The 15,193-nt window shown below is 42.5% G+C and overlaps 2 protein-coding genes across 4 annotated transcripts; one reads left to right on the top strand and one right to left on the bottom strand.

The window, feature by feature from the left end:
- Positions 1–6,536: 6,536 nt before the first annotated feature.
- Positions 6,537–8,632, bottom strand: LOC110527907 (transcription factor MafB). Its single transcript, XM_021609510.2, has one exon. It carries the CDS (start codon positions 8,316–8,318, stop codon positions 7,326–7,328), a length of 993 nt encoding a protein of 330 aa, XP_021465185.2. The 5' UTR covers positions 8,319–8,632; the 3' UTR covers positions 6,537–7,325.
- Positions 8,633–8,740: 108 nt separating this feature from the next.
- On the top strand, positions 8,741–13,128 carry si:dkeyp-97e7.9 (DEP domain-containing mTOR-interacting protein). Of its 3 annotated transcripts, none has more exons than XM_021609508.2 (9): positions 8,741–9,931; positions 10,356–10,534; positions 10,791–10,914; positions 11,165–11,343; positions 11,493–11,705; positions 11,849–11,986; positions 12,268–12,338; positions 12,446–12,550; positions 12,649–13,128. In XM_021609508.2, the coding sequence occupies exons 1-9, from the start codon at positions 9,846–9,848 to the stop codon at positions 12,772–12,774; spliced, it is 1,221 nt and encodes a 406-aa protein (XP_021465183.1). In that variant the 5' UTR covers positions 8,741–9,845; the 3' UTR covers positions 12,775–13,128. The 3 variants fall into 3 exon arrangements, with proteins under 3 accessions (XP_021465183.1, XP_021465182.1, XP_021465184.1); XM_021609507.2 differs by having other exon boundaries at positions 11,846–11,986; XM_021609509.2 differs by lacking the exon at positions 11,849–11,986.
- The last annotated feature ends 2,065 nt before the right edge of the window (positions 13,129–15,193 follow it).

The raw sequence follows: 15,193 nt of genomic DNA, 5'->3' as shown, positions 1-15,193 counted from the left end.
ATGTAAATATCTTACCAAAAACAACTACACATTTTTTATTACAAAGTTTAGCAAAAATGATACAAGCCTATTTAGGATAAATGTTAAATACTTTGGCTGGTACAGTATGGGTACACATTGTTACGTAGTACTTACAAATGTTAAATATCTTTGCAACTTGCCCAATTTCAGAGATTTACAATAAAACTAGTGTGATCAACATTGAGGGAAGGTTTAATACGATCAATTTAAGTTGGTTTGCAATTGTAATGGATGTAAAAAATAAAAACACACATTATAATCAATGTGCAGTCACACCAACAAATGTGTATATAATGTGTAATTAAGCAGTCATATAACAGTACACTTGCTTACAGTTTGTGACCACAACATAAATACATGTTTTAACAACACTTGATATAAAGTAGGACGATAGTCCACAATTTAAATTAAATGTAAATCCATTAACATACATAAAGTATTCAGACCCCTTGACACATTTTGTTACGTTACAGTCTTATTCTAAAATTGAGGAAATAATATTTTCCCCTCATCAATCTATACACAATAGCCCATAATGACAAAGCGAAAACAGGTTTTAGAAATGTTTGAATTTTTTACTACTTATTTACTTAAGTATTCAATCCCTTTGCTATGAGACTCGAAATTAAGCTCAGGTACATCCGGTTTCCATTGATCATCCTTGAGAAGTTTATACAACTTAATTGAAGCACACCTGCTGTAAATTCAATTGATTGGACATGATTTGAAAGGCACACAGCTGTCTATATAAGGTCCCACAGTTGACAGCGCATGTCAGAGCAAAAAACAAAAGCTATGAGGTCGAAAGAATTGTCTGTAGAGCTCCGAGACAGGATTGTGTCGAGGCACAGATCAGGGGAAGGGTACCAAAGCATTTCTGCAGCATTGAAGGTCCCCAAGAAAAAAGTGGCCTCCATCATTCTTAACTGAGCAATCAGGGGGAGAATGGCCTTTGTCAGAGAGGTGACAAAGAACGCCCAGTCTGAGGTCCTGAGAGCTCTGGAGCAGGTTTTCATCAAGTATCTCTCTGCCATTCATCTTTGCCTTGTTTCAGACTAGTCTCCCAGTCCCTGCCGCTGAAAAACATCCCCACAGTATGATTCTGCCACAACCATGCTTCACCGTAGGGATTTTGTCAGGTTTCCTCCAGACGTGACGCTTGGCATTCAGGCCAAAGAGGTCAATCTTTTTCTCATGGTCTGAGAGTCTTTAGGTGTCTTTTGGCAAACTCCAAGCGGGCTTCATGTGCCTTTTACTGAGGAGTGGCTTCCGTCTGAACACTCTACCATAAAGGCCTGATTGGTAGCATGCTGCAGAGATGGTTGTCCTTTTGGAAGGTACTCCCATCTCCACAGAGGAACTCTAGAGCTCTGTCAGAGTGACAATCGGGTTCTTGGTCACCTCCCTGACCAAGGCCCTTCTCCCCCGATTTCTCAGTTTGGCCGTGCGGCCAGCTTAGGAAGAGTCTTGGTGGTTTCAAACTTCTTCCATTTAAAAATGATGGAGGCCACTGTGTTCTTGGGGACCTTCAAACGACCACCCCTCAATACTGTCAAAAACGCTCCCAAAAACTCTTCTGCGAGCAGGCCTTTCTAAGGCCTGGAAGGATATTGACCTCATCTAGTCAGTTGAGGATGCCTGGTTGGTCTTTAAAAGTAATTTCCCCACCCTCTTAAATAAGCATGCCACTTTCAAAAAATGTAGAACTAAGAACAGATATAGCCCTTGCTTCACTCCAGACCTGACTACCCACGACCAGCACAAAAACATTCTGTGGCATACTGCAATAGCATCAAATAGTCCCCGCGATATGCACCTTTTCAGGGAAGTCAGGAACCAATATACACAATCAGTTAGGAACGCAAAGGCTAGCTTTTTCAAACAGACATTTGCATCCTGTAGCTCTAACTCCAAAAAGTTCTGGGACGCTGTAAAGTCCATGGAGAATAAGAGCACCTCCTCCCAGCTGCCCACTGCACTGAGGCTAGGAAACACTGTCACCACCGATAAATCCATGATAATCGAGAATTTCAATAAGCATTTCTCTACAGCTGGCCATGCTTTCCTCCTGGCTACCCCAACCCTGGCCAACAGCTCTGCACCCCCCACAGCTACTTGCCTAAGCATCCCCAGCTTCTCCTTCACCCAAATCCAGATAGCAGATGTTCTGAAAGAGCTGCAAAACCGTGACCTGTACAAATCAGCTGGGCTAGACAATCTGGACCCTTTCTTTCTAAAATTATACACCGCCATTGTTGCAACTCCTATAACTAGTCTGTTCAACCTCTCTTTCGCATCGTCCAAGATTCCCAAAGACTGTAAAGCTGCTGCGGTCATCCCCCTCTTCAAAGAGGGAGACACTCTAGAACCAAACTGTTACAGACCTACATCCATCCTGCCCTGCCTTTCTAAAGTCTTCGAAAGCCAAGTTAACAAACAGATCACTGACCATTTCGAATCCCACCATCCCTTCTCCACTGTGCAATCTGGTTTCCGAGCTGGTCACGGGTGCACCTCAGCCACGCTCAAGGTACTAAACGATATCATAACTGCCATTGATAAAAGACTGTATTGTGCAGCCGTCTTCATCGACCTGGTCAAGGCTTTCGACTCTGTCAATCACCACATTCTTATCGGCAGACTCAACAGCCTTGGTTTCTCAAATGACTGCCTTGCCTGGTTTACCAACTACTTCTCAGATAAAGTTCAGTGTGTCAAATCGGAGTGCCTGTTGTCTGGACCTCTGGCAGTCTCTATGGGGGTACCACAGGGTTCAATTCTCGGGCCGACTCTTTTCTTTGCTAATATAAAGGATGTCGCTCTTGCTGTGGGTGTTTCCTTGATCCACCTCTACGCAGACGACACCATTCTGTATACATCTGGCCCTTCTTTGGACACTGTGTTAACAAACCTCCAAATGAGCTTCAGTGCCATACAACATTCCTTCCGTGGCCTCCAACTGCTCTTAAACTCTAGTAAAACTAAATGCATGCTCTTCAACCGATCGCTGCCCGCACCCGCCCGCCCAACTAGCATCACTACTCTGGACGGTTCTGACTTAGAATATGTGGACAACTACAAATACCTACAGTGCTGTGAAAAAGTATTTGCCCCCTTCCTGATTTCTTATTTTTGTTGCACATTTGTCACACTTAAATGTTTCAGATCATCAAACAAATGTAAATATTACACAAAGAAAATCCAGGTAAATACAAAATGCAGTTTTTAAGTGAAGATTTTATTTATTAAGGGAAAAAAGATATCCGACCCGATATCCGACCCTTCATGGCCCTATGTGAAAAAGTAATTGCGCCCTAAACCTAATAACTGGTTGTGCCACCCTCAGCAGCAACAACTGCAATCAAGCGTTTGCGATAACTGGCAATGAGTCTTTCACATCACTGTGGAGGAATTTTGGCCCACTCTTCTTTGCAGAATTGTTTTAATTCAGCCACATTGGAGGGTTTTCGAGCATGAACCGCCATTTTAAGGTCACACCACAGCATCTCAATCGGATTCAAGTCCGGACTTTGACTGGGCCACTCCAAAACCTTCATTTTGGTTTTTTTAAGCCATGCAGAGGTGGACTTGCTGGTGTGTTTTGGATCATTGTCCTGATGCAGAACCCAAGTGCGCTTCAGCTTGAGGTCACGAACTGATGGCCGGACATTCTCCTTCAGAATTTTTTGGTAGAGAGCAGAATTCATGGTTCCATCAATCACAGCAAGTCGTCCAGGTCCTGAAGCAGCAAAGCAGCCCCAGACCATCACACTACCACCATCATATTTGACAAATGGTATGATGTTCTTTTTCTGAAATGCTGTGTTACTTTTATGCCAGATGTAACGTGACGTACACCTTCCAAAAAGTTCAACCCTTGTCTCGTCAATCCACAGAATATTTTCCCAAAAGTCTTGGGGATCATCAAGATGTTTATTGCCAAAAGTGAGACGAGCCTTTATGTTCTTTTTGGTCAGCAGTGGTTTTCGCCTTGGAACTCTGCCATGGATGCCATTTTTGCCCAGTCTCTTTCTTATGGTTGAGTCATGAACACTGACCTTAACTGCGGAAAGTGAGGCCTGCAGTTCTTTAGATGTTGTTGTGGGTTTTTTTGTGACCTATTGGATGAGTCGTCGCTGCGCTCTTGGGGTAATTTTGGTAGGCCGGCTACTCTTTGGATCGCGGCATGATGTCTTGCTTTTTGAGATCTTTTGGCCTACTTCATTTTGTCAGACAGGTTCTATTTAAGTGATTTCTTGATTCAGCAGGTCTGGCAGTAATCAGGCCTGGGTGTGGCTAGTGAAATTGAACTCAGCTTTCCAAAAAATTTAAGTAATCTATAAGTCTTTGCTAGGTAAAGCTCCGCCTTATCTCAGCTCATTGGTCACCATAACAACACCCACCCGTAGCACACGGTCAGGTAGATCTCACTGGTCATCCCCAAAGCCAACACCCACTTTGGCCGCCTTTCCTTCCAGTTCTCTGCTGCCAATGACTGGAACAAATTGCAAATATCGCTGAAGTTGGAGACATATCTCCCTCACTAACTTTATGCATCAGCTATCTGAGCAGCTTACCGATCACTGCAGCTGTACATAGCCCATCTGTAAATAACCCACCCAACTACCTACCTCATCCCCATATTGTTTTTATTTACTTTTTTGCTCTTTTGCACACCAATATTTCTACTTGCACATCATCATCTGCACATCTATCACTTCAGTGTTGCTAAATTGTAATTACTTCGCTACTATGGCCTATTTATTGACTTATCTTCTTACTTCATTTGCACACACTATATACAGATTTTTCTATTGTGTTATTGACTGTACTTTTGTTTATCCTATGTGTTAACTCTGTGTTGTTTTTTGTCGCACTGCTTTGCTTTATCTTGGCCAGAACGCCGTTGTAAATTAGAATTTGTTCTGAACTGGCCTATCTAGTTAAATAAAGGTGAAATAAATCAAATATATATTTTTAAATGCTGCAGAATTCTTTTGGTACCCTTCCCCTGATCTGTGCTTCGACACAATCCAGTCTCAACGCTCTACGGACAATTATTTTGACCTCATGGTTTGGTTTTTGCTCTAACATGAACTGTCAATTGTGGGACCTTATATAGACAGGTCTGTGCCTTTCCAAATCATGTCCAATCAATTGAATTTACCACAAGTGGACTCCAATCAAGTTGTAGAAACATATCAAGGATGATCAATGCAAACAGGATGCACCTGAGCTCAATTTCCAGTCTCCTAGCAAAGGGTCTGAATAATTATGTGAATATTTTTTCTGTTTTTAAATTTTCTACATTTGCAAAAAAATCTAAAAACCTGTTTTTGCTTTGTCATTATGGGGTATTATGTGTAGGTTGCTGATCATTTTTTTTTAAATATATATTTTAGAATAAGGCTGTAATGTAAAAAATTGTGGAAAAGTCAAGGGGTCTGAATACTTTCCGAAACCACTGTAAATTCATTAACACTTCCATTGTTTAACACCTCCCTAATTTGAACTGCAAACAGCCACCATGGTTTAACAACTCCCCCCACCCCTCCCATTTTGCCAGTTACCCACTGATATGTATAAAAGGGGTATGTATACCTGCAAGAAAGTGGTAAACAAGACCCTGTTTGAAGGTGGGTCATATACACATGTTACAGGTAATATACCACATATTTTCTGAAATGGGCATTATCTCCACCACACAGGCCCAGCCAGTGAGTCTTCAGAGTCTTCACATCCAGTGGTCCCTCAGGAAGCAACCATCAATGAAGGTCAAAGGTCAGCATACAGAAAAAAGAGACACTCCACTTTAATTTGTCCCAAGCCAAATTAGTGCATTTGTATGCAAAAGTGTTTATTATTAGGCCTAAGTTTTGTATAATTTTTTTAAATATCAAGTCAGTTGACTGTGTGTGAAACATAAATAAATACAATTTTATATTTTCACTATATAGCCATGCTTCCACAGCTTTCTTGGAGCCTGATATACAATGCGTATGCTCCAAGTGCAAAGTTCACACTTGTTTTCTCAGACGGAATGAATCCTAGACGTTATGGTATGGTGAAAGGAGTGTAAATGGAGAGACATTCGTTTTAATCAATCAATCACTCAATAACCTTTTTTATAAAACACATTTGTCACAGCTTTGAATTGTGTTTTATGGAGCTCCTTCTTGTTGTAATGACTGTCCTTCTTTCCACATCAATAAGCCTAATTAAAAGTAAGCAAGATGACTTGGTTCCTTTACATTTTGTCTGCCTGTCGCACTACACTTCTCCTTTATACAGACATAAGTAAAATAATAAGTGTACTGCTAAGTGTTAAAACAACATGGCCACATAAAGCAAACCTTTGTCTCTAAAAAACATATATTCTGGAGAAAGAACATTTTACGAACTCTAAAGCCACTGGCTTCCATGATCTAGTCATGTAATCAATGAAAGGATACATAAATGAGCCAGAAAAATGTTTATAAGTGGATCCAACAATTACTCAACAGACTAACACAAAGAAGTATTAATGGCTTTATTGATCTAAAGCAGATGACAAATGATTTCAACATGGCTGGATAGGTAACAAAAAAATGATGGTCATTTGCAGGCAATAATAAATCAATAATATTTGTTAAAAATCTAGCTCTTTTTCTTGAACAATTAACAAAAGTGTCTGTGAAAGAAAAACAACACAATTTTAAGCCACATCTGGCCAGCAGAACCAGGTCCTCAAAATGCAATGTGAGTAAAAGGATGTCCAGCACAATGAGATAGATACATCATCATCAACCATGTATGCATTATATTTGTTAGAATAGAATTATCACAGAAAAGCACTTGAGTGAAGATCTGAACACAAATAAGTAAAACCATTTCCAAGTGTTTCGGTGGATGAATCAATGTAAGACAAGATTGAGAGTCGGCCTAGTAGAATACATGAAGACAAAATTAATATTCAAATTCTCGTATGTAATGTCATTTCATAAATCAGACTGGTTATTCAATTTAACAAAAGTAAGAGGAACTATTTCAAGTATGTTCATGAAGATGTGTGTGTGGCAAAGTAGCCTACAACAGCCAAGTTTAGGCCTACTAAATAGACAGTTCCATACATGTCCAGCATGCATGATTGATTATAGATTAATATTACAAATCTGACTTATTATCGTAATAACTTTAAAAGCTGAATTAGATGATAGGTTTGCATCAAGAACTAGTATGAAATCATTAATATTGTTAAAACAAATAAGCATATCAATAAAAAAAAATCAGTAAAATAGATTTTGTGGCTGTTACAAAGAATAAACTCACATAAAATACTCGGGCGAGGAAGGATTGTCACTGGTAGACCCAGTTTCATGGTAACCATTAGAACCAGTCAATTTCTCGCATTTGAGTTTATATGCGTCCCTCTCGCGTGCCAGCCGGTTGAGCTCGTTCTTTAACTGCTCCACCTGTGTGACGAGGCTGGTCTTCTCATGCTCCAGAACGTGCTTCAGCTGAACACGTTTGTAGCGGCAGGATTGTGCATAACCGCGGTTTTTCAGGGTTCGGCGCTTCTGCTTCAGACGCATCACGTCGTCCTTGGTCAGACCCCTCAAGTGCCGATTGAGCTCCCTCACTGACATAGACACCAGCTGGTCATCGGAGAAGCCGCTCTCCACGTTGAGTCGTCTTTCGTGGCGATTCTGCTGATGGAGGTGGTGCGCACTTAGCTGCGAGTCGGGTGAGTGCTGAGCCGAGTAGTCGAGGTCGTGCTTGTTGTGGTTATATTGATTTTGGCAGTGCATATCTTGCATATCAGGGGGACCCGAGAGGGCGTCGGGTTGACGGTTAAGTCCAGGGTACTGCTGGGCATGACCGTTGAGGTTATGTGCCGCCCCGTACCCTTCGAAATCCGATTGGAGAGCCTGTTGGTGATCGTGTGGAGAGGGTTGGTGCCCGTGGACTGTGGTACCGATGAGGGCCTCCACTGCGTCCTCAGGTGTCAGGCCAAAAGTGTTGGGATACATTTGCTGAGAATAACCTCCACTACTGGGCGTCCAGTAAAGATCATCATCAGGGTTCCTCTGCTCACCCGGATTATAACTCGGTGATGAGGGCACCGAACTGCAAGGGGTGCTGACCGGGGTGGAGGAGACTGAGTCCGGTCTCTGGAGCTCGCTGCACGGACCAAAGAATGAGCGGTCGATCCCCTGCATTGTCTCCTTCTTCACATCGAACTTCATCAAGTCGAACGCACTGACATAACCCAAGGGGTTTTTCGGCAGACCCAGGTTTGTATGCGATTCGGCGGTCATTCTTTTCTGGATCTATTTATCTTGGCCACATCCAAGGGTCACAAAACTCAATTCTCTCATGCAGTCTTTTGCAACAATTGCACTATTGGTAAGACGTTTTATACAATCAGTAAGTCCGTCAAATGAAATCTACAGTGAAAATACGCGTGCGCAAAAATGGAAAGAAACCCGTCCTCTTCACTCAAAAGTTTAGAAACGCATACTATTAATCGGACAGAAGAAAAGTGCTCAGAGTCCACGGCGGGGCCAAGAGCTCTCTGCATGTGTGTAGCGCTACTGGTTTATGCTTGCGAGCGCACTTTCTTCATAAAGAACCGTTGCATGATGTCACACGATATAGACTACACCTCCATGCTCCTCTCCAATAAAAAGACGGCGAGAAGGGCAATTTGCATAATAGCTGATGTATGTGTTTTGACAATCCAGCAGAGGTTGAATGTAGAATGTAGCCCACATTTTTTTTTTACATAGACCTGCAGACATATTGTACACGTTTTCTAGGCTACTGTGGCCTACTTCTTTATTTAAATTGTGCATACGTTTCTCTTTCCTTCACACTTTCCCTCGCCAATTGATGTATTAAAAGTGTTTATTTTGAAAGACCATTTAGGAACTGATGCTGGAATGCAAAGCATCTGAGGATTAAATAGCCTATGTTAATTCTGTAGGCTATATGTCCAGGGATATATATTGTATATATATATATATATATATTGTAGTCAATAGGGCTAGTAAATAAACATTTTGTCGCCCTAAATTACCATATGACTTTCCATATGAATAACATAAAAGCGTCACGGTTATATTTGGACAACGGTGCTTATATTTAAGGGGAAGTTCATTCTGCAAAAAGACATTTAAGAATTCTAATAGAGCTGTTGTGCTTTTTGAATAATGCACCACCACCCATAAAAACAAATAGCCTATCCTATCTCTAGTCCATGAGTAGCCCATTGAAAATAAGTGTTTATATTCCACTTGCATGTGTTATTATTTGATTTCTCCTTACATTATATGACAAGCACAAGGGCTTGATCATAGAGCTATAGGTTCATTCTAAATAACTGTATTTCTATGGGGTTTCTCCTGAGAATGGGCAACCAAATGTTCTATTCATGGATCTATGCTGACCCCTTGAGGTGATATTAGGTAAAACTTAATTCTTGCCCCTCAGTGTGTACTGAACTGTGAATGAAAACTAGTTGTCTGATAGCTACCCCGCTCTTTTTAAATTAAAACAAAATGTGAATGTTGGCTTTTTTATAGTGACCTTGCCAAAAGAATGTAAAGAGCATGCACAGTAGCCTATACCAAGTAAGTATGATAATGGTGGCTTGTGATTTTCTCAGCACATCACATATTGTACTTTCTTGTAGCCTTCTCTCCCTCGGTTTGTGTGTGTGTGTGTTTATACATAACATCTATCCAACATGGTCAGAGGGTGCTGCTGGGCACTGGTTATTTGGTAAACATACAGGCTTCTAATGAAACGAGTAGTTTTTTTCAGACCAGTGACAGTAAAGGAACATGGAGAAAATGGGAAGCAGCATAAACAGAAAATCAATGGCCAGACTGCACAAGGCTAAAGTTATGATTGCTGGAGAACAACTGAGGTATGAGAGAGAAAGTGTGTGTGTGAGAGAGAGAGAGAGAGAGAGAGAGAGAGAGAGAGAGAGAGAGAGAGAGAGAGAGAGAGAGAGAGAGAGAGAGAGAGAGAGAGAGAGAGAGAGAGAGAGAGAGAGAGAGAGAGAGAGAGAGAGAGAGAGAGAGAGAGATTGGCTTTCTTTATGGTTATGCTACCTGTTGAAACGTACTGTGTGGAGATCCGACAAGCTCCTTCCAGATATAGTTGTTTGCATATTTCCTTCAGCTGACCTTCCAATTTAATGTAAACATTTAATTATAAGGGATACAATATATCATATAGAGATGTCAACTGAAACTGATTCAATTCATGATTGAATATATTTCTTAATGTGCCCTTGTCTACTTATAGTAGTTATAGCTGCTTTATTCAACATTTTACCTCACTGCAAGGTTGAGGCTGCATGATGGCAAACTGATCAAGGATCGACGGTACCATCTGCGCACTTACCCCAACTGCTTTGTAGCCAAAGAGCTTACAGACTGGTTGATCAGCAACAAGGAAGCTCCCGATCAGGCCACAGCGGTCTGCCTCATGCAACACCTGATGGACCATGACATTGTGCACCATGGTAGGGCACCACAATAACATTCCTCGGGGGATATAAAATGCATAGTAGCTTTTCCAAGAGCTTATAGCCCTGTCACAGGACAAAGTGCATATCCAACTCCTATAATGCAGTTTCTCACAAGAGCATAAGAGCTTTGCCAATATACTAACATTGATAATTGATATGGGAGATCCAAAATGCTGAACCATAAAGTAGGGCAATATGAAGACACTCTCAGGACGTTTCCTTTGTCTCTCTTCCACTCTGATCTCTTTAGTTTGTGACAAGCACCCTATATTCAAGGATGCAAAATTGCTGTACCGTTTCCGTAAGGATGATGGCACATTTCCATTTAACACCGAGGTGAAGATCTTCATCCGAGGACAACGATTGTATGAGCAGTAAGAACTACTTCGTTCAGCCTGGGGGTCTCTATCTGTTAGGAACAAGTGTCCTTGCTGAGGTCAAACCCATCTTAGGGTAACCACATCATCTGTATTATGTTCTCAGTATGTGCTAGTTATGGTGATTATGGACTGAAACTTGAAACTTTACCAACTGTATACACAAGTTTGTGTGTAATTGTTCCATTCATTCTGTCTCTGGAGTGCAAAATGGATGTGACCTGATTTGTGTGTCTGTTTTTTGCAGTCTAATAACAGGCAGAGACTCCATTCTGCAACTAAGGGAGGAGCAGGGTATTGCATACCAGCGCTCCATCCCTGGCTGCCAGTTGATGGACTGGTTGTTACAGAATGGAGAGACGGAGAGTAGGCGCCAGGGTTTGGAGTTCTGCCGTGCTTTGCTAGAGCATGGCATCATTCAGCATGGTGAGTTATGTTACCTTTTAACCTTTGGCTGATAACATTGGAGGTAATACTGTTTCCATAGCCTCTCGCAGTTGATCGCCTACTCAAATTACTTCTATCAGAAAATTAGTACGATGCTTTTCCTCTCTCCTCTTCCCAATTCCCATTAGTGTCAAAGAAGTATGACTTCTTTGACAGTAGATTACTGTATCAGTTCTGCATCAATTTTCGCCGCCGGCGCCACCTGTCTGAGCTCTTGAATGAAACTGATCGAGACAAAAAGGAAGGTGCATCAGTGCATGCACTGGAGGACAACCATGCCGACAGCCCCTTTGTCCTGCCCAAGATCCCCCCACAAGAGGAAAGCAGTGGTTTTCAATCTGGTAAATGCAAACATAAAAACAAAGCAAGAGCTCTAAAATACTTCATATGCACATTTCTTCCAAGGTTGCCTATACTGTTGTGACACAGTGGATGAGCTGTTTATGCATACATGCATGCATTTATGTCTGACCTCTCATAGCAGTGCAGCCCAATAAACCATTGAAGATGATACCCAATGTGCATCAGGCCAATTTGAACTCTCTGCAGCTACATGCTAGTGGATATTTACCCCCTGCCACACTCTCCTCTGCCCCAGTGGTGAGATGCAATCCAAAATCAGGTCAGATCGTCCCTCTGTTCTTTTTTGACATAATTAGTTCTGTTCAGGCTTACAAAGATGTAGTCTCCCTAAGCAGTTAGTCTCTGATGAAGGCCATTAAGGGCAAAACATAATGTTTTAACCGAAAAGTATAACAACATTTAAAAATAGTTAATATTGAGCAAGAGCGCCTACTTTTTCTGACCTGCCAAGTCTCCCAGAGGGCAACATGGTTTAGCAATGCTATTGATAAAATCATGTATTTAAACACCGAAAAGAAAACTCTACATTGGTTTTGACAGTGCTTAAGAGGAATGTAACATGTGAGGAGCTACTGTCCCCTGGTGCACCCTTCATCAAGAGAGTGTTGACGGTGAGCTATAAGGCCAATATACTGTATGTCCTTCCTCTTTCTAGTCTTGTCTCTATTGGGGAAGTAAATATGTTTTAGCCCCCTCATACAAGTGTTTTGCATCTCAGGTGATGGGAGATGCAGTGGGCTGGGGCTTTGTGATCAGAGGTGTGGCTCCAGTTTACGTCCAGGCAGTCGATCCTGGAAGCCCTGCTGCTGCTGCAGGGGTTAAGGTAACACAAACACATGCAAAAAAATAGTTACACACACACAGTAATATACGTATGTGTTTATCATGACATTCTCCTGTACTTCTACTTCTAATGCCTAGGTGCGTCAGTTTGTGTGCCAGGTGAATGGGCGGAGCGTTCTTCACCTGGATTACCGCCAGGTCACCAGGTTGGTGATGACCGGACCTCACACTGTTGTGTTGGAGGTCATGGAACCACTGGGGTGACTTGGAGTCCCTTCAAAATCTTCCAAAATCAGCCTCCAAAATCTCCTGAACTAACTCCACTATTGTGTGCCAAATGGGAAAGTTGTGGTATCTTTGGCTGCATTTAGACAGGCAGCCCAATGATGATCTTATCCACTAATTGGTCTTTTGACCAGTAAAATCAGATCTTTTCACATCAGAGTTTTTCCAGCGCAGATCTGATTCGTCAAATGATCAATTACTTAAAAAGATTAGAATTAGGATGCCTGTCTAAACCCAACCCTTGTAGCCTACAAAAAGATTTGTAAGTCTTGAAATAAAAATTATCCCAGTGCATGGCTTTGTTGTTAAGCTCTGGATAGCTCTGGATAAATATTATTACGTCTATTCATGATTTAGCTACAGTAGCTAGCCTAGAGAGAAATTGGCAGTGCCTGCCAAAACTATACTGAAGAAAAATATAAACAAGGCTATATGAGCTGAAACAAAAGATCACAGAAATGTTCCATATGCACAAAGAGCTTCTTTCTCTCAATTTTGTTTACATCCCTGTTAGTGACATTTCTCCTTTGCCAATATAATCCATCCACCTGACAGGTGTGGCATATCAAGAAACTGATTCAACAGCATGATCATTACACAGGTGCACCTTGTGCTGGGGACAATAAAAGGCCACACTAAAATGTGCAATTGAATGTTAATTTCTCTACCATAAGCCTCCAACAACATTGTTTTAGAGTATTTGGCTGGGCATCCAACCGGCCTCACATCCACAGACCACGTGTATGGCGTCTTGTGGGTGAGCCGTTTTCTGATGTCAATGTTGGAAACAGAGTGCCCCATGGTGCGGTGGGGTTATGGTATGGGCAGGCATATGCTACGGACAACATCTACAATTGCATTTTATCTATGGCAATTTGAATGCACAGAGAATCGTGACAAGATCCTGATGCCCATTGTCGTGCCATTCATCCGCCGCCATCACCTCATGTTTCAAATCAAACTTTATTTGTCACAAGTGCCGAATACAACAAGTGTAGACCTTACCGTGAAATACTTACTTACAAGTCCTTAACCAATAGTGCAGTTCAAGAAAGAGTTAAGAAAATGTTTAGCAAGTAAAAAAATATATAAAAAGTAACGCAATAAAATAAGAGGCTATATACAGGGGGTACCGGTACCGAGTCAATGTGCAGGGGTAGAGGTTTGTCAAGGTAATTTGTACATGGAGGTAGGGGTGAAGTGACAATGCATAGATAATAAACAGCAAGTAGCAGCAGTGTACAAAACAAATGGAGTGGGGGGGTGTAAATAGTCCGTGGCCATTTTATTAATTGTTCAGCAGTGTTATGGCTTGGGGGTAGAAGCTGTTAAGGAGCCTTTTGGCCCTAGACTTAAAACAGTCTATGACTTGGGTGACTGGAGTCTCTGACAATTTTTTGGGGTTTCCTCTGACACCGCCTAGTATATAGGTCCTGGATGGCCGTACACACTACCCTCTGTAGCGCCTTACGGTCAAATGCCAGTTGCCATACGGTGATGCGACTGGTCAGGATGCTCTCGATGGTGCAGCTGTAGAACAGCCGGCCCGCCACAGGAGTCGCTGGTGCGCGATGAGACAAGGAGATCCCTACCGACCAATCCCTCCCTAACCCGGACGACGCTAGGCCAATTGTGCGTCGCCCCGCGGACCTCCCGGTCGCGGCCGGTTACGACAGAGCCTGGGCGCGAACCCAGGGACTCTGATGGCACAGCTGGCGCTGCAGTACAGCGCCCTTAACCACTGCGCCACCCGGGAGGCCCGCTGTAGAACATTTTGAGGATCAGGGGACACATGCCAAATCTTTTCAGTCTCTTGAGGGGGAAAGGTGTTGTCGTGCCCTCTTCACAACTGTCTTTGTCTGTTTGGACCATGATAGTTTGTTGGTGATGTGGACACCAAGGAACTTGAAGTTCTCGACCCGCTCCACTACAGCCCCGTCAATGTTAATGGGGGCCTGTTTGGCCCGCCTTTTCCTGTAGTCCATGATCAGCTCCTTTGTCTTGCTCACATTGAGGTTGTTGTCCTGGCACCACACTGCCAGGTCTCTGACCTCATCCCTGTCTCAGCATGATAATGCACGGCACCATGTCGCAAGGATCTGTACACAATTCCTGGAAGCTGACAATGTCCCAGTTCTTCCATGGCCAGACCTGTTTGGGATGTTAGCTGGTAGGTGTATTTACGGACATATTAAATTGCTCCCTATCCCAGTCTGCTGTCCCCACATGCTTCAAGATGGCCACCATTGTTCCTGTACCCAAGAAGGCAAAGATAACAGAACTAAATGACTACCACCCCGCAGCACTCACTTCTGTCATCATGAAGTGCTTTGAGAGACAAGTCTAGGATCATATCACCTTCACCTTACCGGTCACCCTAGACCCACTTCAGTTTGCA

Source organism: Oncorhynchus mykiss, chromosome 7 (genome assembly GCF_013265735.2).
Source record: "Oncorhynchus mykiss isolate Arlee chromosome 7, USDA_OmykA_1.1, whole genome shotgun sequence".
NCBI classification, from domain to species: Eukaryota; Metazoa; Chordata; class Actinopteri; order Salmoniformes; family Salmonidae; genus Oncorhynchus; species Oncorhynchus mykiss.
Note: the sequence above shows the minus strand (reverse complement) of the source record. Positions and strands in the feature narration are given on the sequence as shown.